Source organism: Varanus komodoensis, unplaced genomic scaffold (assembly GCF_004798865.1).
Source record: "Varanus komodoensis strain SLA01 unplaced genomic scaffold, ASM479886v1 scaffold1, whole genome shotgun sequence".
Lineage (NCBI taxonomy): Eukaryota > Metazoa > Chordata > Lepidosauria > Squamata > Varanidae > Varanus > Varanus komodoensis.
The window spans coordinates 37,000,653-37,026,394 of record NW_025335268.1 but is presented as its reverse complement, the minus strand read 5'-3'; the positions used below and the strand labels follow the sequence as shown (position 1 = coordinate 37,026,394).

Below are 25,742 nucleotides of genomic sequence, written 5' to 3'. Positions count from 1 at the left end.
CAGATAGCTATTGAAAAAACTTGGGGCAGGGCAGTGCCCAAAAGAAGGGGCAGTTCTTCTGGTTTGCAGCCCTTTTAAAGACAGCATTGGAAACTGTTTTGTGATTGTAGGTTTAAAAAGAGAGAGAGAAGAAAATCATAGCACATTTAGAGGGCAGGCACCTCTTCCCACTCCTGGCTACAAGCCCAGAGCAAGGGATATTCCAATCAAGACTGCAGCAATAGGAAAAGGTTGACTCTTAGGGCTACTGCTGTCAATATTCCCAGATCCAGTTGCTCAGGGTTCAGAGCCAGATGGGATGAGTCCCTGAAGGCTAGCTGCATGCTTCCTACCTAATGTAGGTTCACACAGCGCTGTCCTTATCTCACCAAGCAAAGGGGTGGGGTGGGGGGTCCTTAGCTCAGTGATCAGATAGGTAAACATAGTGTGCGACTGGGGGATTGGGACCCTGATCAGTCCTAGTCCCCTGGACTGTAAGTGCTGGAGAAAGTGCCACTGACTTCACAGACAGGCAGTGCTGCTCCAGTGATCCGGGTTTATACAATGGACAGATCACGTGTGTCCATTCTTCCAAGTATGGCCAGGACTACTCATGTGGAAAATGAGTATTTTGTGCACAAGCCCTAAGCCTTGTTAGAAGTGGGATAAAGCTGGGAAGGTTGTTTATTTCCAAGTTGGGATCCCAGGTCTTAATAAGTCCTCTGATCTGAGCCAAGGAAACTGTTTTTACATCATTTTTCTCTCTGATCTGCCCTCTCCATTTATATAATTCTTTTCTCTTTCAGACTTTCCAGTTGGTTTTATTTATGTAGACATACAAGCATGGTAAATTTCTGAGCTATAATTTGTGGCTTCCTGTCTCCAGGATCATTCCGAAGTAGTTCTCATGTGGCCATTCCTCCAGCTAAATATTTACACACACATGCACTGCACATAACTTTTACTTATGGGCAAGTCCTCAGCATAGTTTCACATAATTTTTCAACCTCTCCATGTGGTTCTTATCATGACAACATATTGGAAATATGTGCCTACAAAACACTTTTTAAATATATTTATACAAGCCATTATGTGCTTATCTTTGAGGCATTTACTATATATAGAATAAAAATGGAAGATTAGATTTCCTGTTCTCATTGCTTGCCTTAAGATCCCCTTAGATATATTAATCACATCCAGGCTCTTGTTTTGGACTCAAGGTTGCAAGATATTTGCTTTTTAACTCCAACTCTGGATGCAATCTTTAGTCCAATTAAAAGCAGTTATTTCTCATTGATTGCAATAGGAATGGTCAATGCTTAAATTTAAAAAGCAGTCTTGATGTAGGTTACATGCAAAATATGGAAGTCCATGATTAAAATAACAAGAAACAATCTTCAGTATCAATAGCAACCATAATCAGCATGGTAATACAGATTAAACAACTGTCATAGAAATCACAATTTTTGGGTGTGGCCTAAGCAAAGTGAGACAAGAGGCTCTGGGAGTCCAGAAATTCCTCCAGGTATGCCTGAACCGCGCCGGGTCATGTTTCTCTTTGGGTGTATCACCACAGCTGGAACAATGCGGTGACAGCCATAGGAGTCCAGGAAACGGTGTTTTCTGAAGCAGCTGCACCTCTAACATCTGAACAGTGAAGAACAAACCCTCACTGTTCACTCGACGTCCCTCTTGCGACATCAGGAAAATGTCAGCTGCAGCTGCGAAGTCGCTCTCTCTTGAACAGGGTCTGCAAGGCAAGCTGTACTACTTCCTATGTCCCCCTGTGCACAGGATTGGTTCTGCAATGCGGTCGCTTGGGCAAGAGCAAATCTCTCCCCCGGTTTTCAGTTTTGCCGGTTTGTTTTAAGTACACATAAAGTGTGATGTGGCTGAATCGCCACCAGAGCCTGATCCTTGCAGTTTGCCCTCCTCCCACCTGCCACCAGCAAAGGTCTAGAGCTATCAAAAGCTACACAACAGGCAGAAATCTAACAGGTACAACCATCCTTTCATTATGGGAGAGCCTGCACTGCTGGATTGCTGCTTCCCCTGTGACCAAGTGCAGAAGCAGAAAAAAGGAGCAACCCTACTAATCCTGACGTTTCATATACTGGCTTTTCATGCATGTAAACTTGGCTCACTTGTGCAGAGGTGCACATGAATTCCTAACAGTGGCAAGTCTTCAATAATGGCATTGTATGCATACATGAATGACACTACTTTCCAATGAATGACAGTAATTTCCAATTTGCACCCACTGGCTTGCAAACGTGAAGCAAGACATTTATTAATTTATTTACCATCCCACAGCCAAAATCATAAAATCCAGAAAAATATTTATAACAGCTAAAAACAGATGATAAAAACAGGCAGTAACAAGGAATAAGGAAGGAAGGGAGGGGGGAGGGGGGCTGCCTTTGTTCTTTCTTCTCACCAGAATTGCAGACAGAGGCACAAGGAGCTGAACTCCAAAGTCCAGCCAGGTCTGGGCTTAGAAGCAGTGTTTTTTTTTGTCATAGAACACACCAGAACAGAGTTCCAGCACCTTTTTTCAACAGATTTTTCAAGTTTTAAAAGTAACTTTTGAAAATTCGATGTTTGGTCCACGTGGATTTGAATCGCCCTGTCGAGCGTAGCAGGTTGGCGGCAAAATCATTAAAACGGTGCATGCGGGCTGCTTGTGTGTCGAATCCGATGCGTGCGTACTTCATCCGCGCTGGTTGTGATGGCGCTGCTCAGCTTGTGATTGGTCATGTGGTTGCACACTGACTGTTTACTGCAGGTGGCAACCGTTATGTTTCGTTACACAACTGACGTGTGTGGGTGTGTGTACAGTGATTGACTATGTGCGAAAGGTAAATAATTCCATGAGTTCCGGTACCTTTTTTCTTACAAAAAAAGCACTGCTTAGAAGTATGTGTGTAAGCACCCGCACAGAATGCAGTTCAACAATGTTTCATGGGACTTGCATAGGATCACAGCCAGCCCCGCATTTTGGCAGGCCCATGGGCAAGACCGCCTCAGCAGGCCTCGTCCCCACTAAAGCTACCTTCTTGCCATCATCTTCATCCAAGCTTGTTGCTGCTGCTCCTTGTTCTCATCACCCTTCCCACATGCTGGTTTGGCAGGCAGGGCTCAGGAGACCGGGGAGCCAGTGGGCAGTGCCACCCCACTGCCTGAGCCAGGTGAGCAAGCAGGTTGCACTGCCAACAGGAAAAACATATCCTGGGGCTCTTGCCAGAGGGCCCTTGTGGGGTGTGCGGCCTTGGCAGGTGTCCAGCCATGCCCGTCCTGACAGCAGCTCTGCATAGGTCTGTGTCCTTTGGGATCATCTGTTTCTTCTGTTATGCACCCTTTCCCCATCTGCCCCTGTCAGTATGGTGTTTTCCATGCAAACTCCTTTTAGCATCTCATATGCAAGCACACAAATGCAAACATGTTCCTCCCAGTATGAAGAAGCCTCTGTATGTGAAGAAGAAACATCTCTGTTGTGCAAAGAAGCATCGTGCAAAGATGGAAAGGAAATGGGACACGGCCTATGACAACCCATCTGGCCCTGAATGGAAAACGTCCCACTGAATCCGAGGGGGCTTGCCCCAAGCAATTGCGCACAGGTCAACAGCTGTGCAGTGCAATCCTTTGCAGAGTAAACCACACAGAGTCCAGTCACACTTAGCCCATGTAAAGGCTGCGGATCCAATCGCACAGTCTCCTGGATGGTATTTTTACTTTGCATCCAGCTACTTTTAGCTTTCTTCTCCTGCACGAATGAAAGAACCAAAATACCAATAGCCGTATGTAGAAACACAAATAGGCAGCTAGAAAAAGAAGTCCTGTTTTATTCAAGCCACTCTTCTTCTTCTTCTTCCACATGAACTTTACAGGAAAAGCACACAAATGCAGCTTTGTGCTTCACTGAATGCAGTCCACAGTTTTGGGTCCAAGTAAATATCAACACGATGTCTGTTTGAGAAAAAGAGCCCAGTGAATAGGCAGGCAGTAGCCAATTCTGCTCACAGAGGAGAGCTGCCGCCCCGATCTGGCCACAATTCTCTTAGCCTTGCTCCGATCTCTGTCACTGACGCTGAGGTCTAGAAGCTGCTGGTCTGTTTTATGATGGACTGCAAAAATTTACTGCAACCCTGGCTGCTGAAACCCAAGGGGAGCAAATGGGATCAAGAAGGCATAAGCAGGATTGCATCTGTTCTTTTCAATAAGAAGGCATTTTGCATCATGAATGAAAGCTGCAATCCTATGCATGTTTAGCCAGGAAAAAGGCCTACAACTCCCAGCGTGATGATTAGGACATGCTGGGAGTTGTAGGACTTACTTTCTGTCAAAGCAGACATAGGTCTGCACTTTAAAGTATGAATATTATCTAACGTTCATCAGTTATGCCACCCACTGAATAGTTTAAGCAAGGGAAAATGCAATTTAACCAGCCGATCTTTTCTCCCCAGCCACAAGAAAGCCCAAATCTTACACAGCTGCATCATTCTTTCTGATTGTCTTAACACTTGATAAGCTTTCTTCTGCTGTGTACATTGCCAGATAGCTGGGGGAAAGTCCACAAACCCCTTGCAGAGAGTGTGATCCCATTGCACACTGTCTAGATTTGGGACATTCCTCTTTGACTTCTCCCACTTCCATTTCTGTTATTATTGCTGGACTTCCACTACAGCCCTGTGTTACTGCAAAATGTCTAGCCTTAATCTGGGCTCTTCTAAAAGGAAGTGGTTTCAGTTTAGAGGGTTTGCTTTCCTGGCTTGAGTCACTTTTGAGTCATATTTAAATCTGCAGCCTTGTACCCATTTATCTGAACTCAGTTAAGTCTGAGTCTGTATAGGATTCTGCGGATGATGATCCCTGTGCCTGGATAAGTAGATGCTCCACACGAATGAGCACCATGCGTGACTTGTGCCTGTGGGAGGAGCAGCCTGCACCAGACTCTGTATTACAGAAACAGAACATTGCAGGGTGGAGAACTTCTGTGTGGGGCTCCAGGCATTTCTTTTGCACTCCCCTCTGGTCTTCCTCCTTACATTTAAAATTGCTTCTCAGTGTGAAAGAGGAGGTGAGCCATCCAAATGCTGAGATGATTCTACCATATAGCACAACTGTGTCCCTTGCTGTTCCTCCATGTCCTCATTCTCCTGGTCCAGCCATTCCCTTCCATTATTCCTCCTGATGGGCCATCAATTTTACACCCTCACCTCACTCAGCCTTCCATGACATTGAGTTATTATAGTCTACTCCCCACCCCCCCGTTTCCCTATTTTTTGGCAGTGGAAAACCTCAAAATTACTCTGAGACTGCTGATACCTTTCTCTTGTGCAGAAGGGAAGTAGTTTGGCTCTTATTCTACACATATGAGAAGACTCAAATTGCTAGGAGTATGCAAAAGCTGGGTCCTGCCTCCAAGCATCGTTGTTGGAGCGCTGCTGTTGAGGGTTCACCCTCTTCATTCTGTTCTCACTCTCCCTGTCCCCCCGTTTTCTCTCCATCCCCTCAGTTGCCATTGCACGCCCCTGAGCATGGCCGGTCTTCAGCAGCTTGTTTTGCAGTTCCTCCTTTCTACCCCTACTCCTTCCATTTTGGGATGGAGCGGACAAGCAGACACAGGTTCCTGTTTAGATTAAAATTTGGACTATGTCTATAGTCAGCTTTCTGCTGCATTTAAAACTAACTTCTCAGCGGTTTAAAAAAAGCTTCTTCAGTTACTCAACTAAAAATAGCTAGATAGACAGCAACCTATCCAGACAATGGGAGGAATCAGCCTACATTTTCATATTGAGGTATCTCCCTCTCCCTTTCCAGCCACTCCATTCCATTCCTTCTTCCACCTGACTTTCTCCTATATTTCCAAGCTCAATCGCAACATTCTGTGCCACTGAATTCTTAGGGAATGCAGTTGGCATTTTCTTTATAGATTTGTTGAGGCTTTACAAGCCCTCAAGGTTATGAGTCTCTCTCTCTCTCTCATGAATGAGTGGTGCAGTTTTGGTCATATAAGCACAAGCATGGAAATGCATGAGTCAGTGTTAAAAGGAACCACTACTACAACTGTCAGAGGAAGGCCAGGGCAGAAAAACTTACAGGGGAAATCAGACATATGTTGTCCTATTCTGAAGACAGTGGAGATGAACCCTTTGGTGAGAATATAGTGGACAATTTGAGAAGCTATTTGCATAAGTGCGTCCTTTCAGGTGGAGCACATGACATCAAGAGAACTGTTCTCTCAAAGTCTGTGCACACCATGTGACCTTTGTAATTGTAGAAGACACCCAGTTTATGGACTGTCAATTTCAAGAGTATACATATAATTATGACATTCCTTAGTTCCTGTAATAAGAACCAGGCTGAGCATAGTTTCTTTGCACTGAGGTAATTCTCCTAGAATAGAAGACATGAAAAGTACGCTGTCTGTTGAGGACATAGCCATGGAAGAAAAGCCTTGCCGAATCAGGCCAAAGTTGCTGAATGAGCAGTGGGAAGCCCATGGCAGGGCACGAGCGCAGCAGTACCTCCCCACTTGCAGTCTCCAGCAGCTGGCGTGGAGAGGCCTACTAGCAGCCATTTACAGCCGTATCCTCCATGAAAATGTGATTGAGCAGCACCTAAAGTTGAGCCATCACAGATAACAAATTGGGTGGTGGGGGAGGTCTCTGTTTATCAAAGGAGCGAGGGTGGAGGATTTGCCTTGGGGAACAGACATCTTCACTTCGTTTCTGCCCTTCTGCCAAGAGCCAAGGGAACAAACTCCAGCATCTGCCTTCCAAGAGTCCTGTGAACGCAAGGGGCAGTAGCTAGGCTGTGCAGTCCTCCACAACAGACAATGAACAGAGCAGGACCCAAGCCTGTTGCTGGATCCTGGACTCTGTTCCCAGCCTCTCCATCAAGCAAAGTGGCAGGGGAAAAAGTCTTAGGTCAATTCTAAAAAGAGATGATGGAGGAATCAATTGCTTTGACATGGTAAAAGATGGGGTATGCCCACAGGTTTGTTTCTAATACTGACATCTTTGCATCCCAACCCTTCCTTTCTCTATGATGTAGGAAAACATCCTAATTGCAGTTGTCCCTGTGATAGAATTGGGGGTCAATTCCTATTTCCGGGAATCCTTCCTCAATAAAACACGTTCTCTATTCTGCTTTTTAAGGAGAGTGCAGGGAAGTCATGTTTGTGCACGTGATGCTAGTCTCTGCTTATTCCCTCAGGTCAAGTTATGGCTGAACACCTGATCCCGCAACTAGCAAAGCACGTGTTGCATCCTCAAAGCTCTAAGCTCTAGTCCTTTCCCAGCTTGTTTTTCAGAGATTTGTCCCTGGAGGGCTCAGGTAGAAGGGAGGTTTGGGAGAAGGAGAAATGGAGGGAGAATAGAAAGGAGAAAGAAACAAAATGGGACTAAAGAAGCCGGTCATTTGTATCCAAGGCTGACATGCAAACAACATTCAACTTACCAGGATGATGAGGAACATGCTTAAGATCTGGCTGCATTTTTTTTTTTTTTTTTTTTTTTTTTTGCAGAACTGTCTTCTTAACTCCAATGCATACACATGTAGACGAACATGGCATTTTAGGCTTCTGCTTTCCTCCCTACACAACTATTATTCAGATAGTCAAGCTTTCCAGATGTGTTTGAGTCATAGTTCTCCATAGGAGTAGGCAACCAGTGGTTTTAACTACAACTCCCATCAGCTGCAGCCAGTATGATCAGGGTTGCCTATCCCTGTTTGCAATCATATTTAGGGTTCTTCTGGATGGAGGATGCCTAGCATGCTTCCAATCATAAGGTGCTGTGCAGTGATTCCTCCCTTTCTGTTTTAACATTTTCTTACACAGTAAGAAAAACGACAGCGGAAGTGGTGGAAAAACACAGGCTGATTGCAAGTGGAAGATGTCGTTATCTGGACCTTTATGTAATTCCATGCACGAGGCAGACAGATTGCACAATAAAAGCCATGTCTGGAAGCCTTGTTTAATCATACTTTCTTAGGTTTTTTTAGAATTCAGCCAGGCACCGTTTATCTCAGGGGTGACCAGACTTGTCCAATGGAAGAGCCACACGTGGTAAATGTCAGATGTTTGAGAGCCACAAGTGGGTGCTTGCGGGTGGCAGCAGCAGGTAGTCCATGGGTCCCCCAGATGGTGAGCAGTGAGCCACAAAATAAACTCAAAGAGCCACATGCAGCTTCCGAGCCTTGGTTCAGCCACCTGTGTGTCCGAAATTCAAAGCAGACCATTGCAGTTTAAACAAATACAGCAGGCAGTGAGGAAGTGCTCTAAGCAGCAAGGAGAGTTGCTGTCGTAGATACGTAATGGCCAGAATTTCAGCTATGATGTGTGGAAGGGTGTTATTTGCACCACTGCGGTGTAGCATTGAGAATTCTGAACAGGGACTCGGGAGATCCGGGTCCTGGTCCTCACTGATCCATGCAGCTCACTGGGCGACTCTGGGTCAATACCATGCGCCCAACCTCACCTGTCCCACATGGTTGTGGTGAGGATAAAATGGAGGCAAAACTTGTATGGCCAGGAAAGGCCACACTGGAGCAAGGGTACATGTGGGGAGAATTTCAAACCAAGTCTTGCTTACTTGCTGTAGCCACCTGACAAGGGAACAGGGAGGGGATCGAGGACTGGCCTGATCCTGTAGGCATTTGCTAAAGGGTGCCATGTGCTTTCATGCCAGGCCCAGCTACAATCAGGTAAGGCAAAGAAAGCACCCAACACTAGAAGTTGCCTTAAGTGAGAGGAGCCAACCTTGCAAAATTATCAGGAAATGTACTTCTTCTTCAGGATCCGCCAAATTTTCTATGTTCACGTGAAGAGACTGCACTGCAGATGGTAGGGCTGCCAGCACTTTCTGGAAAACAAATCCGGAGTATTCAGCCACAGCCCATATGAATGTTATCCCAAGTGCCTGCGGCTCTGAAATCATGGGGGAGCAGAATCCAAGCAACCTTGTAACATGTTGAACCTTCAGGCTTCTGAGGTTTGTTGCTGGATACCCACCATTTGAAAAAGGCCGCATGGCTGGCAGGGTTAGCTTGCCAGTATTAAAGTGTTCCCAGCTGTTCCTATCCAGTGGAGTGTGGTGGTTCCAAGCAACAGCAAAGCTTCATTCCGAATTGTCACATCATCAGCACATTTGAAAGCCGAAGTTCAAGAAAAGGCAGTAGGTTTTATGTATATGTGCCTTAGTGATTCCATTCACAATTGCACTTCCTTTAGCTACTTTGCTGTCAGCAGCATGAACTTTGCTGTAAGTGGCTCAACATTTGCAGCCAGAAGTATTTTCTTATCAGTCCCTAAAACTCCAGTGGTTCAGCACAGTGTTGATGAAAAAGAGAAACAACTTTTGCTAGCTCATTATAATCACTTGCCAAGTTAAACAAAAGCTGGCATGTGGAAAGCTCAGCTCAACCTTGAAGAGACCTCTTGTGGGGTGACCCTGTAACCTTGTTGCTATTTTCCATAATGTACTGTGAACCATCAGCTCATCCCTCAGCCTGCTCTGTAATCACCCCATACTGCACATTTCCCATGGACATGGCTTCTCCTCAAAATGTCCTGCCAACGTTTCGGAAATCTGTTATTAACCTAGGGCAAGACTTGAATGTGTAAGGACATTTTAGAAAAAGGTTGGCTGTTCCCCTAAACACTTGCCATAGAGAAATTAGTGGGGTAGGATGTGGCCCTTATCGTATCTGTGGGTCGCCATACAAAAATGGAGGCATGTGTTTAGTTCTGATCTCTGTGGTATGATATAGGCAACTTTTCTCAGTGAAAAGGAAGTTACAGCAATGGCAGTATGTCCATTTCTACCACTAAATATGCACCTCTAATTTCCTTCAAGTGAGGTAAGCCACAAATATCAGGCGAGCTGCTGATGTCGCATCACAGTTTTAGTAGCTCGCTCAACTGTTTACAGAGCCAGGTGCATGTTCCTGTTGACTGTGCCTGAGCTAACCATTAGCCTGTCTTTCCATTTCCCCAGTATAATGGCTGCCAAGGCCTAATTTTTCCATGCAGTTCAGTGTTGGTATGAATACATTTTAAAGCATGAAACTTTCTACAGCGATTGATACAGGCACACCCTGACTCTAGAAAACATTGTGTTTGAGATTGTATAAGAGAGCAGACAGTAGAGAACAGGCTAAGCAAACCTGGGAAATGTATATATTCACCCGGTTTGCACACTTTGGATAATTCCTGAGTTGTTAACCAAGCAATTGGCAGACCGCACTCAGCACTTCTGCCTTTAAGTAGCAACTTATGAACAGCTGATGCTTCATGACCTAGAAAATCTGGGCTTTTTAGGGGTTAAGCAACCCAGAGTTAACGCAACAATAAACCATGGATTAAATCTGGATTATTGAACTCCTAAGGACCAGTATATTTACACTGAGTATATGTGGACACAAGCAAGCATGTGATTTCCACCCAGCACATAGATAGAAACCAGTGCATTCCCTCACTCTTCTTTCTCACTCCCGCATCAGCAGCCATGGATTATTTGATCATGTGACCCACACTGGTAAAGAAATCCTACAGGTCAAGTGTAGGGAACCATTTTCACCAGTTTGGGTGTCTTCTTCCAGGGAAAAGCAACTGGGGGACTGTCATAACACTGCCGGGCACAGTGAACATGCATATGCTAATACATGCGTATGGCAATTTCCTTTTAAATGGAGAAGGATGTGCCTCTGTGCCTTTTTTACCCCACAAATCTCTGATGGCTCAAGATGGCGGCCCAGGACAAAAATAGCATGGTTCAGTGGATAAATGGTCAGCATTATAAAGGGCAGGTTGAGGCCTGAGTGGACTCTTGTGGTAAGATATCCTCATCTGAAAATGTCACCTGTGCTCTCACACATCTCTGAAAGCACAAGTGAGCTACCTCACATGGCTGTTGCAAAGGCAAGCAGTATTCAGCATCCCATACATTAAGTCTTCATTTTTTTTCCTTTGGACAAATGAATATGATTGCACTCTGTACATGACACTCCTTCCCACACACACATGGAAAGATTAACTCCTGCAGCCTTCATCAAGCAGCTTTAAAACCAATGACAAATGCTCAGAGGATCTGGACGATTACAACACACACAAAAATGTGGCCAATTCCCTTCTGCTGCCCTGTTCTGGATTAGGATATTTCTTCTTGCTTTTTAAGGGATTCATGAAATAGTTGGAAGAAGCCAAGCCACCACATAAAGGCAACATTTTTCCAATACGTTCACTGAAAGGTCATCATGTCCAAACACAGTTCCTATGTCCTTCTATGTATGGGCTCCATCAGGGCTGACTAATGTCTCTTTCTCCAACTCAGCTACCTAAACACAAAAGAATGGGCGTTTGTTGCACTGCTTTCAAAGTCAAGTGCTGAACTCCCTCTGCAGTCGGCAGCTTTCTATTTTTAAAACCAATGTCTCAGCAACGTAGGTGGTTGTGGAGTCGCAGCAGATTAAACATTAAGACCTTCAGCTGCTTGTGCAGAAAGCCATTGCGCCGCTGAATCAGAGTTAGCCTAGAAAGCAAACAGTAGGCATGCTCTTGGAAAAGCAGTGGACACATTGCACAGAAGTATCATGCATTCACTGCTTTGGCCAAGCTTCCCCAGTCTAGAGCCGTCCAGATTTGCTGGACTACAAATCACAACACTTCCAGTCATAATTGGGGAACTGGAAGCAGTAGTTCAATACAGGGCCCTTGTTTGCAGAAGCTGGATTATATAAAATAAGGAAGCAGAACTCCACAACGCTAGGCTGTATGGTAAAGGCTACACTGAAGAGAGAGAAAACCTATGGTGGATGTTCTCTTAATTAGCACTCTTCTTCCAAATTTTGCGGGCATTGCCTGAAGTGCTATTTTGGCATGAAAGCAGAAGAAACAAGATCGGGAACAGCATGGCCTGGCACCAATGCCCAGATGGGAAATGAAATGCTACTCATGAAGCTTTACGGTAGACTGGAGTCCTTCTGAAAAGCATGAACACCCAGCACTTAATCTATGCCAACTCTCCTTGCTCTGCAGTGCATCCAGTGTGAAGCACTTTCAGAAGCCTCCTTTCATGGTTTTGTGCCACTACAATGGATTTTGCATGACATCTGACAATCCCTTAAAAGAGCAGAGAAAGAACCACTGGTAACACCTAAGTCATAGTCTATTCTCCCATTGCTGAGAGCATTAAACTTTCTATGTTCAGATACAACATAGAAACAGAGTGAGTCAGAAGGGACCTCCTGGGCCATCTAGTCTGACCCCCAGCTCCAGCCGGCTCTACTCATGACATGCCTACCATGTGCATGTCCAGCCCATCCTTAAATATCCCCACTGATGGAGTTTCAACCACCTCCCATGGAAAACCCTGGCCACTTGTTTTTCTTTTGAGAAAGCCACGATGAGTTAACATAGAATTGGCAATGTTGCTAGGAACCCCCTATGAACTGAGGCTTCACACAAGGAAGTGCCCATGCAGCTATGAATTGCACAACAGGCTGCCTTCTGGGGAAGTCTGTCTATCTTTAGTAGTCCTGAAGAACCCAGATAAGCTGGAAAGTGATCACAGGAATACAGCTTGAAATCTACTCAATGTAGAGAGTAGCTAACCCAGCTGCCCCATTTTTTTTACCCCAAATACTCTGTACAAACATGGCATTTTGAGAGAGAGAGAGAGAATACACATATGAGAATGACTGTGCATCATTGTGTGCATAATTGGCTCAAAATTATTTTTAAAAAGCTTTTAAGAATCCACCAATGTTGTTGAAGGGCATCTCCTGGATGCCCCATTGGGATCACAAAGGAAGTCCTAAAAATCCAACTTTATGATCTTAAAGACTTAAAAATAAAAAGGCAAACTGCAGAGAACCTTAAGCAGGTTCAGTGAGCAGGGGACGCCTTGGTGTTCCCAGAGTGCCTCCCAGTGTGCAGAAGGACCAAGGGGGAAGGGGAGGGAGAGGTGGCTCCAGAGCCATGAGGTGCTCAGTCGTCTGGGGAAAAGTAGCCACTCCAAGTGGCTTATTATTCTGCAGTGTGGCTTGTTCTCCTGCAAACCCACTCAGGGAGAGTGAAAAGAAGAGCAAATGAAGCTTTGTAGTTAAAATAAAGTCTGCCTTGGTTCTCATTTAAACCCAGCATCTACTGGAAAGTGGGCTTAAGTTTATTTTATTGATTGACTGATTTATTAAGCATATGCCTCATCTTTCCACTAAATTAGTGCTCCAGGCAGGTAACATTGAGTTTGATGTGTGGCCCAGTATTGGCTTTTGAGATCACTTCTCTTTCTTTTTGATCCCTTCATTTTGCAAGTTGGCTCTTAGAAAGGAAACACAACCCCCCCCCCACAACACACACACATTTATTGGAAGAAAGTGTTTTGTTTCCCCCCAGAAGAGTAAAGCTTTCCATTTCTACCATCTGTTTCCTGTTGGCAGAATGTTTGGCTTCTTCCCTCCACCCCCATCTGATCCTGAACAGAATTCAGCATTTCAATCTTGGTTATAAAGAGGAAACAGAACATTAATTCATTTCCTTGATTCTGAAGAACACACTTACATAAAAGTTGCTGTTGCTGGCTAGAACTGAACAGAAAACTCATCCTTCCGCAACATCTGTCTTTTCCATAGCCATGAGAGTCAATGCATCTTGGACTTTTATTCTGCAAGGATTAACAGAAGCTTTCTGGTCCCAGAAATCCTAGAAATACCCCTCTACTGGTAATTTCCCAAGGTACTTTCCTAGCTGATTAGAACATTTTCAGGATGGACTCCCTGATCCATTTGCACATTTCTACTGATTGAAAGGCTGCAATTAGACACACAAGAGCCCCTGTGGAGACAGTGGACTCCTCTTGCATAGAACCGGGCTACACATAGTACAGAAACATTCTTCATTGCTGGATTAGTGTGGCCCCTTAGAAGAGGAGGGGCCAGAGTGAAAATGCGTGAAAGAAAAGGCTCTGTTCAGGCAAGGCCAGATACACAAGAGACTGTCAGGTAGGCAAAATCAGGCTTTTTTTAAAAAAGGGGGAAGTTTTGCTTTTTGTGTTAAGGGTGGCAAAAGAACCTTCTTTCTCCCAGAACTCTTTGCTACTTGCAGTGGAAAAGGAAAAGAGGAAGTCCAAAACAAACACACCCACCAGTAATTATTTACACCTCAAAAGATGGGCAAACAAAACAAAACAAAGCAAATCTCCTCAGGAAGAGAAATGACACAAAATTGTTGCACAATTAGGTTAAATTATAATTTGGTATCTTTTCCTTTGGAGTTGACTGACAACATTTCAGATGAAATAGGATATTGCCAAACTTAACTTGAAAAGCTCTACTTGGTCCACCTTGCCTGCATCTTTAGCAAATTATGGATTATGGGGAAAACCCATCCCACTTCAGGAGCTCTGATCTAAGTTCTGCCTCCCAAAAGCTGTTGGCAATTTCAGCTTTGGGGCATTTCAGTTTAAGTTTCCAGAATCTAGTTTTGCTCTTCAAGGCTCTTTTTCTGTTGCTGCAAGAAACAGCTCAGTGAGTTTTGATGTGTTAATCACTCATGAGAGATGGAGGACTATGTTACAAAATTTGCACTCAGGCCATCCACTCTTGGTTCTGAGAAGAGCTGAATTTGGCAACATGAATTCTGCCACTTACTGCTTTGCAAGACCTTTTATGTTCTGAACAGCCCTTCTAATTTGGTTTCACCTTTATGTGCAATAAGTCTGAAGGGAATACATTCTGAATCCTACTTCCTGAGGAGGTGGGAATCGAAGAAACTTAAAACATTATACTTCGAGTAATTTCATTGCCTGATGCAGAAAGGTTCTGAGGCCTCTGTCCACTCCTTCTAAAAATGCAACAATAATAAATAAGCAGCACTTGGCAACACTTTTTGACAGACAAAATTGCTGCCCGAAGCAGTTACCCCACTCTGCTTAATAGACCCAACCATGATCCAACTAGATCCAACCCTGCCAGCCCTAATACTGCTTGAAAATTAAAAGGAAATGAAAACAGCAACCCAACCACCAATGTTTTAGTAGACATTTGTAATCTAAGTACATTCAAACCTCTTATCCCACTGCAGCTCCATGCATGTTGATTTTAAAATAATTAACTATTATATTAGCATGTGTGTGTGTATGGGAGGGGGAAGCCTGAAAAACTGTTCTAATTGATGACTTCAAAGTGGATTTTTTAAAAAATCCTTTTGTTCTAGTTGGTATTCAAGTGACAGTTTTATGCTGGCTTCTGTGTTTTCATTACTGTTTATGTTATTAGTTTATTGGCCTTGTTTTTTACTACCTTATTTGATATGTTTATTTTATTGACTTCTGGTAACTGCCTTGGGAAGGCTTTCCACTACATAATTAAATAAAGAGCATTTTCTTAATACATAAGTACTAAACTTTCTCTAAAAGATTTTGTGGAATGGTATGCCTGCTAATTTCACCTGAATTATAAGAAAACTATTTTTAACACTTACTCAATGGTTTGTTTTATACAGTTATTAGTGAATGGTGTTGTCTCCACTTAATATTAGAAAGAGAAAAGATAATTTTGTGGTAAGGTTGCAACCACCTTTGCATGCATTAAATCAGCAATGCAAGAACCATTTCTCACATGGCTGGTATGTGTATAAATTACCATATTTTTCGCTCTATAAGACACACTTTTTTCCCTTCAAAATTAAGGGGAAATGTCTGTGTGTCTTATAGAGCAAATGTGTGTGTGCCCGACGCCTGGGATGCTGCCGGCCCGCCTGCACCACGTGGCACCACCTGGCCAGCACGCGCTCGGCACACACTGCTCCGCCCCCCCCCCCCGGCGCAGGTGAGAGCTGTGCCGCTCAGGGGGAGCGGTGTGGAGGAGGAGGCTCCACTCACCCCCACCGCCCGGGAAGACCTGCCGCCGCACACCCTGCTCCGCCCCCATCCTCCGGCACAGGTGAGACCTGTTAATCACAGGTAGGTGTGTGTTTTCAAATGGCAACCCGTCTTTTAATGAAGCCCATGGGGAAGTGATGGGGAATATGCCTGTGATTATCAGGAAGCTTTCCATGGATCCCTCCTCTAAAAACTAGGTGCGTCTTATGGTCAGGTGCATCTTATAGAGTGAAAAATACAGTAGATAAAACATGTGGGCCAAGCAGATCACTCATTCCCAACAACTCACTGGAAAGGTAGGTAAGAGGCTATATAATTGGCCCTCAATCACTCACATGACTGCTTGATTTGCATATACTTCCCACCATCAAACACATCACAATGCACACACTGTTACCTCACAGGAAGGCATGCCCAGTTCATAAGTATGTGAAAAAGTGTATACAGATTAGGTCAGGAATGCTTCTTTGCCTAGTCACTTTCAGGTGGAAGCATTGTTTGCAAGAGTTATGTTGACTGTGTGAGTACCATGCAGCTTCTTTTCTACAAAGGGAAGTGGTACAAAAGTAACCACACTTCTCTAAGATTACTGTATTGTGCCATTTACCTCTGGAGCTAGATTAACTTTTGTATACTGTATTTTCAAAGCTTTTTAGAAAATGATTTCACAGAAGAAATGTTACAGACAATGAAATAAACTGAGTGTGTTGATCAGTGCACAAGCTGATATGGACAATGCAGGCTTCTTTTGCTGGTCTGACCAGATGACTCTCTAGTTGTTCCTGATAACCCACAATAAAATTGCCCTGCTGGGTTCAGATGATACAGCAAGCCACCATGGCACAAACAGACCGTAAACAAGCCATAGGTTATCATAGGAGGGTTGTTTATATTAAAAAAAAGAAAAAGCCACACTGACGACACAAAATGAAAACCTACCATGGCTTATCACCCACAACAGGTTGTCATGATGGACAAACCAAACCACAGGTAAAGGATAATGGGAGTTGCAGTCCAGTGATATCAGGAGGGTAACATGCTGTCCACCCCTGCTCTGCTCTGCTGACCTGTCAAGGGAATGTCACAGGCATCCTCCAACAACTAGCTGCCCATACTTTTGCCTCAGGAGACCTACCAAATGTGAAATTAGGCTCAGATTGTTGTGCTACTTTGGCATAACTGGAAATTAGGGATGGCAAGTCGTAATTAGGCATTCAATACAAATAAACTCAGTGTAATCCCAGTTATGCAAAGGGAAGCCTGGGCCCAAACAATGGTATAAATTGACTCAGGCAACCAAGTCAATTTATAAACAAGGATTTCCTAGTTCACAACTCAGTCTCACAGTGACCCTTTCTCATGTAAAATACATTCATGAATTTCCAACTTAGCAATCAATGGATTAAAGATGTGGGGAAAATGTTATTTCACAGGAGCAGCAGTAACCACAGAGGAATTAGCTTCATTAAATACATACTTCAAAAGTAAATTATCCTCCTTGTCCAATTTCTAAGCATGCATACGCACACAAACTTTTCTTAGGTATATTGAGAGAAAGAAAAACCTGAACCTGAGCTAACGTTATAGCTTTGTATAATATACTTCACATTTTCCATACTTGTCTAGCTTTTCGCAGAAAACAGAGTTGACATTTTAGTTACATCTGTCCCCTCTCCCTTTAAAAACTAAAAAGAAAACAACCTAGCTGTACCAGGATTAGTGTTTACTGGGCAAGTACCAATGGTAAGTTATGTCTGGAAAAATGGAAGCTGAATTCTGTCCTTGTTTGCGCTTGCCTGTGAGGTCAGGATCAAACCAAGTGAAAAAAAAAACCTATAGGCATCATTTAATGGAAAAATTAGTGCAAGTCCACTGATCTCAATAAAGTCATGTCATTTTCCTACGTAATCAAGCATCTATCTTTCCAAGCTGGAACAAAATTACCGAAAATATTGCCATATACAGAACTAAACATTTCCAGAGGTATATCCTACACTTATCATGAATTGATTAGTACAGCTTGCTGAGGTCACACTGGCAGCAATACACACTCTGCTGAATTTTTCTTCTCCGTATAGATGGTGCATCAAACACAGACCATGCAAATGGCACATTCAGCTACTGATTTAGGAGATGAGGGGCAGAGAACTATTAATTTATTCTGGCTAATAAGCAGAAACTGCTAGAGGAGAAAAATGCAAAAAATGCATTAAGTTGAGAGAAAAAAATACAGTACAATTAAACATTTTTAAATTACTTTAAACATAATGTTCATTGTGAATCTCTAACACAACCTTTTTTCCTACATTTGTTGATGAACAAATTCTTAATGTCCAAACACTTTTGCAAGTTGTCCCTTCCACAAATCACCCCAAGTAACGACAGCAAACAAGTCCCCCTCCCGCCCCCGCAATGCTTTAAGGGAGCAAACTGTCTTACAAAAGTGTGATTCCATCACAAGTCACTCTTTAAAGCACAAATAATATCAAACAAATTGAACCTGTGTGGGCAGTGCTCCAGAAGCTTACAGGGTTTGTTTTTAGAACACTTTGGTTAACAGCTACTCAGTCTTAATCACTTTCTTAAAAAAAGCAGTAAAATATATTCATTTTTACCATTGTCACCAGAGAGGCATTTCCGTGGCATGTTATAGCAATCCATGTCTTAATTGGATGAACACTGCAGCAATTCAGGGAAGAACAGTTGAACCATACCAAGATTTATAACTAAGGTATCAACCAGAACAGGCTCAGGTTTGTGACTAATCAGAAAAAAGGAACAAACTGCTGTTTAATCCTTACAGTTGAGCCGTCTGCAGTCCCTTGCAGTGCACACTATGTGGCTTCACGACGCCTCCCCTTTTCGTCTTTCTTGGTCAGGATTGCAGCTCAGGGTTTCTGCTGAGTGCTACACACACAGGCTGCACTTCCAGTCGGTTGGCACAACATCGCAGCAAATGACGTGCCGCCGGGCCTCGTTACAATGCAGTGAGTGCTTCTGCACGGGTCCCACAGATTTCAGGGCAGCAGTGACCTCCGGATCGCTCGCGCCTGGCTGTTTTCTCCAGAGGAATGAATTCCTGCCCGCTCTTGGGCAGAGAGGCAAACGCCACCTGCCGCGATCTCCCTCTTCCCCTGCCCCGGCCCATTATCAGAGCCATCCATCCAGCTCCAGTTAATCTGATATAGGAATGCTGGGAAGAGGACAAGCTTTTCTGGGGGGAGAAAATAAAATAAACCATAACCACTAAATAACTCTGTAGCTGATGCAGCCATTTGCCCGGTGGGCGGGGGAAGAGAAAAATATCCAAAGGCACTTTGTAAAATATCCAGAAGAACTCACAATCCGGGCCTGTGAAATCAGTGAGTCAACAGCTTGAGCCTTGTGATCCAGCTGGACAGCAGTGAGGGCTCTGCAGAGGAGGGTTTTGTTGAGGAGGTCACAGGTGGCTTTTTGGCACCATCCTCCTGGAACGGGATGGTTGCGCTGTTGTGAAGATCCACGTTGACAAAACACCTGCTTCCCCTGATGTAGTCTGTGCCCCTCACTAGCTGCCTTTCCACCATGGGCCTAGAAAACTGATGCTGCAGTGGGGAACTTTCTTCTACGATAGGCGGGATCCTCTCATTGCTGAAGTACCGGCAGAGGGCGTTTTCACCTGTGGCAGATAAGCGTGAGAAACATTTATAAAACATCAGATTTATAAAGCCTTGCAAAAGCTGGGGAACGTGACGTGCTGAGGAGAGTTTCAATGTTCTGGCCACCCCCGCTTGTCTGGCCTAAGTGCCTTCCTCCAGTCTGCAGGTGAGGAGGGTATCACCTGAACTGGGCCACTGAGTTCCTCTACCATCACTGCAGTCTAATACAGCAGTGCAGGACCTGAGATTGAACTCCACTTCTGAGGAGCTCTCAGGAGCCCCATTCCAGTGGTGGGTGGAGCTAAGGTAAAGGAGAGCTGGGCAGCAGTGGTGGGGCCAAAAAGACCAGCAAATTTTAGCTTAAAGCTCTTACAGCCAGTAACTGTAAGGAAAGTAATCCTAGAAGGGGAGAGAACATGTAGAAAAGCTGGAAAACCACTATTTTTCAGGAGACTTCTTGTTACCCGAGTGGAGCGGGATGCAGCAATCACGGGTCGTTAGGAATGGCTTGTTGTTTCTTGCAATCTCGTTAGTGCCACTGCCGTCCTCCCTCATTCCTTTTCAGTGCCCTCCCACACATAAACACCTTGACGAAAGGACACCCACGACTACCTTGACTGCATTCATAATCTCTATGACCTGTTTGTCCGTCTTGTGCAATTGATGCTATTAGAAAGTCTGTGGCTATGAAATACGTGTGGTGTGTGGAATGTTGCACCTTAGTTGCTTCACAGTTTCAGAGATCTGCTACAGTTATTAATTAGCATTTGTTATTCTGTGATGTGCAAAATTCAAAACACTGGATTACTTAAGAGTTAAAACGGCTCAGTTAACTCATAGTTTGTTATTGGGCTAAATCTAGGTTGTTTAACCTCTAAACTAACCAGAGTTTGCAGATTCACAACCCAGAAATGGGGCATGGCTAGATTGTTAATTAAAAGCAGAAGTGGACAGGAAAGCAGTGTGCTCAGTCTCTTCCATGTGTCTCGTTATTTCCTGGAATAAACAACCCAAGGATTCACCATGGCATGCAAAGCAGGTTTGCTTCTCAAGCCAGAAATTAATTCCTGTGTCTTGAGGTAAGCAGGGCTATTCCTCAAAAGCAACTGTGCCTTTCCAAGCGCATCAGGCCTTAATTGCTGCCATGATCTTAAGATGAGGTTGGCTGGCCAGTTGATTTTGAAAACACAATGAAGCAGAAGAAACCAAGGCCAAAGTTTCATGATTCTTCAGTCTTGTCCTTTACCTTCAAGCGATCAATCTTTGGTCTGGGACAGTCTGCCAGTCCTGGACAAAGGTTTAGATAAAGCATCTACAACATGAACGGACGTGATTTGTTGCCCCAATGATCTACCCACCCTGGAGCTCAGCAAGAGAGATTTACACGACTGCAGGGACAGGCAACCTGGTGCCCTCTAAGAGCACTGATTTGTGACTCCCACCAGGCCCAATCAGCATAGCCAATGGCGAGGAATAGTGGAAGTTGAATCCAACACATTTGGAGGTGCCAGGCCAGGCCAGGTGTTCCTGGCCAGGGCTACAAGGACACTGTAACAAGGAGCAGCCTTCCATGTATCCATACAAGGCCACCTCAATTTAAATTGACCAAGTCGCCACTTGCTGTAACAACAACATGCCTACTGACCTCAATGAAAGTGTTCCAACAATCAGGATTCCCATTTCCACTTTGCAGGTGCCACACAAGGCAAACCCACAGCAACCAGCAAGGTGAACTGCCAACAGGCGCCTTCACTATGAGCAGATTCCACACTGAGCAAAGGGCACTGAGGAACACAGCTGTCCTTCAGCGCAGTTGCTTACCTTTTCTCCCCATTGCCCGGGGCTTAGAGAAAGGCTCTACCGCTCCCAGCCAGTTCCCATCTGCAGGCATAGACAAGGGACGAGGCTTCCCTAAAGGGTTCAAAGCATACAGTGCTAGTATGAAGGCTGACTGCAACATTAACAGTCATTCCAGGAATGTACACAGGCCATGTCAACAAAAAGAAGCTAGTCAAGAGGGCCTGCCAAAAAGGGGAGGAGGGGGGGCTGCCCGGCTGTATCAGGCCAAGATGCAACTGGACAGTGATCTGAGAGGGATGGTTTAACTTGGAGTCCTGCACTAAGTGGGTTGTTGGACCCAGTGGCCCTCTAGCCCCTTCTAACTCTACTATTCTATGATTCTATCATGTCTGGCATTCTGTTTTTGGCAGCTGTCAGAAGATGTTTCTAGATAGTACCAAGTCGGGTGCAGACATGATGTTCTTCCCCTCTTGTATGCCCCTACCTCCTGATATTTATAGGAAGACTGTTCTTAGTAAATAGACAGTGGTGTACTAGAGATCCCAGCAGGGGCTGCATCTTTGTGACAGAGCACATACTTGCATGTAGAAGGTTCCAGCTTCAATCCCCAGCCTCTCCAGGGCAGGTCTTGGAAAAATCCCGCCTAAAACTTTGGAGAGCTGCTGCAAGCCAGGGTCAGCAATAAAGGGCTAGATGGACCAGGGCTATGCCTCGGTGCAAGACAGCTTCCTGTGTTCATGTATCACTGCATAGGCTAAATCTACTTTTACGAAGGTGAGGCAGGCACTAATGCTTGCTTAAATGCCATTAACAAGGCAAATTTCTGCATGTTTACTGAAAAATAAATCTTACTGATTTCAGTCCCATGTCAGCATGTATAGGATTACACCTAAATATTACACTTGTAGACATACACATGGTCTCATATTTGAGCCTCTTATGTTTAAAGCTTTTCATTAGAGGTTTCATCATTTACAGACTTTTGGCATCTAAGCATTGCCAAAACTTTTTAAACAATGTCAATTGTTAAAAAGTGGTGACTCAACAGCATTTCACTTTGGCAAATACTATGTGGTTTCAGACATGTATTTTCATAGAAAGCTAAGCTTCTTCATCTTCCAAATTTGAATATAAGGACTTCAAGGCTTTTATGAAGTGAGCAGTTTAATGTTTTGAATGACAACAACGGTTTTCTTACCGTAGGATTGTGTCTTTTCCCTCATCTTTGCTGGTAGAATATTTACTTCCATGGAATAGCCAGGCAATGGATCTGAGTCAGTAAGAGTAAACCTTCTCCTCCTGCATTCCTGGTCCAGGAAAGAATTAGGAGATTCTGCACCTTTGGAACCAGGTAGTGGCTGCTTAAATTTATTGCCTCCTCCATACACAAAGCTCCCCTTCTCATCCCTGAAAAGATATCAGATGCATGTAGCAACTTAAATATTGTGCTGCTGCACACATGAGCAATCCTCATTCTCATCTGAGTATGATGACACTTTTCAGCTCCCCATGAGATTTATCAGAAGAGGGAAAGAGAAAAAACAAAGGCATGATCAGGACTGCATCTAATTTCGGCCCAGATGTTTTTGGTGATGGGTTTTCTATGCTACAAAGAAAACATGCTCTGAAAAAAGCAAGTACCAGTTAGTCCACTTCTTATTCTTCCCAAATAAGAGTCTACTCCATTTAGCCAGATTCCCAACCCTATGTGTAAGAGGGTGGGAGAGGGCCTGGAGGAGCTGCCATGGAGACAGCCCAACACCTAGGTCCACGCCTCTGAGACCCAGTAGCACAATTTGCTTTGTAGTTTGGGAGTGGGCTTAGGTCCAGCATTGTCCCCAGAGGCACAGGTGGGCTTGGTTTTCTATCATGTAGCAAATTCTAAGTTAGTAAGAACAGCAAGGCAGGGTGACAAATATAGAGCTCAAAAAGTTTAAGCACTGCTTTTTTGCTGTATTCTTATCCCCTTGAGAGATATACCTCAGTTAGTGGATTTCTGGAGACATTATGGTATTTGTAGCCCACAGCAGATCCGTCTGCAGGATGAGATGTTCTCCCCCACAGCAGGAAATAATGCTTATAATAATAATGGAAATAATGCATAATTATATGCTTAGTAGCTCAAACCCCAATGAAATGGGAAGTAAATCTTGGCAATGTGCACTTTTGTCAAGCCAATTTACTCAAAGCCTGTATGCAAGCAAGCCCAGAGAAGTCCAAAATAGCAACGGAACAGTTGCTTTGTTCCGTTTTCCTGAAGCAAGGAGGAAGGTAAGGGCATACCGAGGAGCATACGGAATCGATGGCGGTGGAGGTATGTAAAGGTCCAAAATGGCAGGCTTTTCTTTCTTCAGTGAAGTCTCCATGGTGCTTTCTGGTGACTGGGTTGTAGTTGGAGGTGGGCTGGTCTGCAGTGAGAGAAAACAGATAATTTGGTATGTAACTCAGGGTGCCATCCCATGCATGTTCAGACAGAAAGAAGTTCTACCAATTCCCGCAGCATGGCTGGGCTGGGACATGCTTGGAATTGTAGGACTTTTTCTGTCCAAATACGCACAAGATTGTGCCCTTACGAGTGCCCTGTGCAACCAACCTTTCTACCTACCATATAAGGAAGCTGTTTTGGTCATGAACTGGATGAGGGCAAACAAACCGAAGCTTCATCTGGACAAGACAGGCGTACGCCTGATCAGTTAGAAGTTGGATCAAGGAGCAGGGATTCAGCCACTGCTGGGCGGGATTATCCCCATCCTCCAAAGACTCAGGTCCACCGCTGTGTGTATGGATGGATTCAGCCCCGAGCCTGGATGTTCAGGTTGCAGTGGTGGCCACATGCCTTAGTGACATTCTGGTTGGAGCACTGTGATGCGCTCTACGTGGGGCTGCCTCTAAAGAGTGTTTGGTTCCAAGAGTTCTGCCAGACTATTGGCTGGGGCTGGATATTGCACCCTGTCTGTTTGCAGGACCAATTTAAGGTGCTGGTGATGCCGTATAAGGCCCTATATGGTTTGGGCCCCAGCTATCTGAAAAGCTTCATTCTCCCTTATGAGCCTGTCCAGAGCTAAGATCTTCCAGGAAGGCCCTTCTCTCAGTCCCACCATCTTCTCAGGACACTTAGTAGGAAAGGGCCTCCTCGAGACTTTCTCCCCAGGGAGGCCCTGCTTGCTTCTGGAGGATGACAAAAACCTTCTGTTCCAGCAGGCCTTTGGGAATAGTCAGGACCTGTGAGACTGTGTTGGACTCATTTTATTTTATATATTTTTAGAGTTTCTATTCATTCTACTCTATCATTTGAGTCTCTAATATTCTACTTACTATATTTAACCTATATTATGAATATATATATATATATATATAATTTAATATATTAATCATATTATATTTTAATATTGAAAGCTGCCTTGAGTCCCAGTATTGGGAACAGGTGGAATATCAATAGAATAATATAATAATAATGATCATAATCATCATCCTATGCTTATAAGCTATTCATTTATTAGTCAACTTCCTGGAGAAGTTAAACCACTCTCCCTCCCTTGCTATTAGCCTTTCAGCCTCAAAATTGCTCTTTTAAAAGCATTTAATCCTCATGTTTTTCCACACCCTCTCTCTCCCCCGCAGGTTACACATCCCCAGTTCTGCTGATGTTGGGAATGGCAAGAGCAAACATCCCACCATAAAACAAAGAAGAAAAGCATCACAGTTCAGCTGGGCTACAAACTCTGGATAACTCTGCTCTGTTTAGCAAATATAATCTCTCATCATCAGTTTGCCAGCCCAGCAAGTATTTACTGTTTACTTCATCTGTCCAGAAGATTATAAGCAATTCAGCCCCAAATGGCCTCAATCTAAGATATCTAGCCTGATCAACACTGTCTTTTAGGGATTAAAGGGAGAAAAAACATCATTCAACCCCCAACTTCCTATTCTTTTGGTCTATTAAAGAGGAAAGACTATTTATGGAAAAAGAGATTTCATACATTTTTCCTGAACATTTACCTTTTTTAGGCTGTGCAGTAACAGCTAAGCTACTTTGATTAAACTACCTGTTGATGCAAAATTATGGGAATACATTATTTTTTAAATTGGAGCTACAGTGTTTCACAAGAGCAATTCATACAAATTTATGCACATTGCACTATAGCTCCAGCACAAACATTATCTCCCTAGTGCCTTCCTGACTTAATTGAATGCCAAATTTGACCTCATAAAATAAAACCCTAAACTGGATGAGTCCAAGAGACCATTTCCATTTCATATCCTATTAACACCTTTAAGTGTCTTCTTAAGTTGGCTACCCATGCACCAAGTTTAGCCTGCAAGGGCATATAACAAACCATTGTGGGTTTCCCTTTTTTAGAGACCAACTGAAGTCACAGCATCTTCAAACATCAGTTAAAATGTGCAGAAAAACCCACAGACTTTCCTGGTATAAACTACG

General features: G+C 44.1%; 2 protein-coding genes across 7 annotated transcripts in view; both read right to left on the bottom strand.

Annotated features, from left to right (window-relative positions):
- The window catches only part of IPCEF1 (interaction protein for cytohesin exchange factors 1), an 87,526-nt gene extending 68,788 nt beyond the window's left edge, over window positions 1-18,738 (bottom strand). Inside the window, exon 1 of the mRNA XM_044422497.1 lies at window positions 18,665-18,738. The gene's annotated coding sequence lies outside the window, so the exon portion shown is untranslated. The remainder of the gene's footprint in view (window positions 1-18,664) is intronic.
- Window positions 17,989-25,742, bottom strand: part of CNKSR3 (CNKSR family member 3) — a 70,276-nt gene continuing 62,522 nt past the window's right edge. For 5 of the 6 annotated variants that reach the window (XM_044422432.1, XM_044422469.1, XM_044422478.1 and 2 more), the window contains 4 exons: window positions 23,585-23,709; window positions 22,500-22,708; window positions 21,323-21,412; window positions 17,989-19,521 (listed from right to left, as the gene is read on the bottom strand). In XM_044422432.1, coding sequence (XP_044278367.1) covers window positions 19,223-19,521; window positions 21,323-21,412; window positions 22,500-22,708; window positions 23,585-23,709 — 723 coding nt within the window. In that variant the 3' untranslated portion in view covers window positions 17,989-19,222. The remainder of the gene's footprint in view (window positions 19,522-21,322; window positions 21,413-22,499; window positions 22,709-23,584; window positions 23,710-25,742) is intronic. The other variant, XM_044422450.1, reaches the window with a different exon arrangement.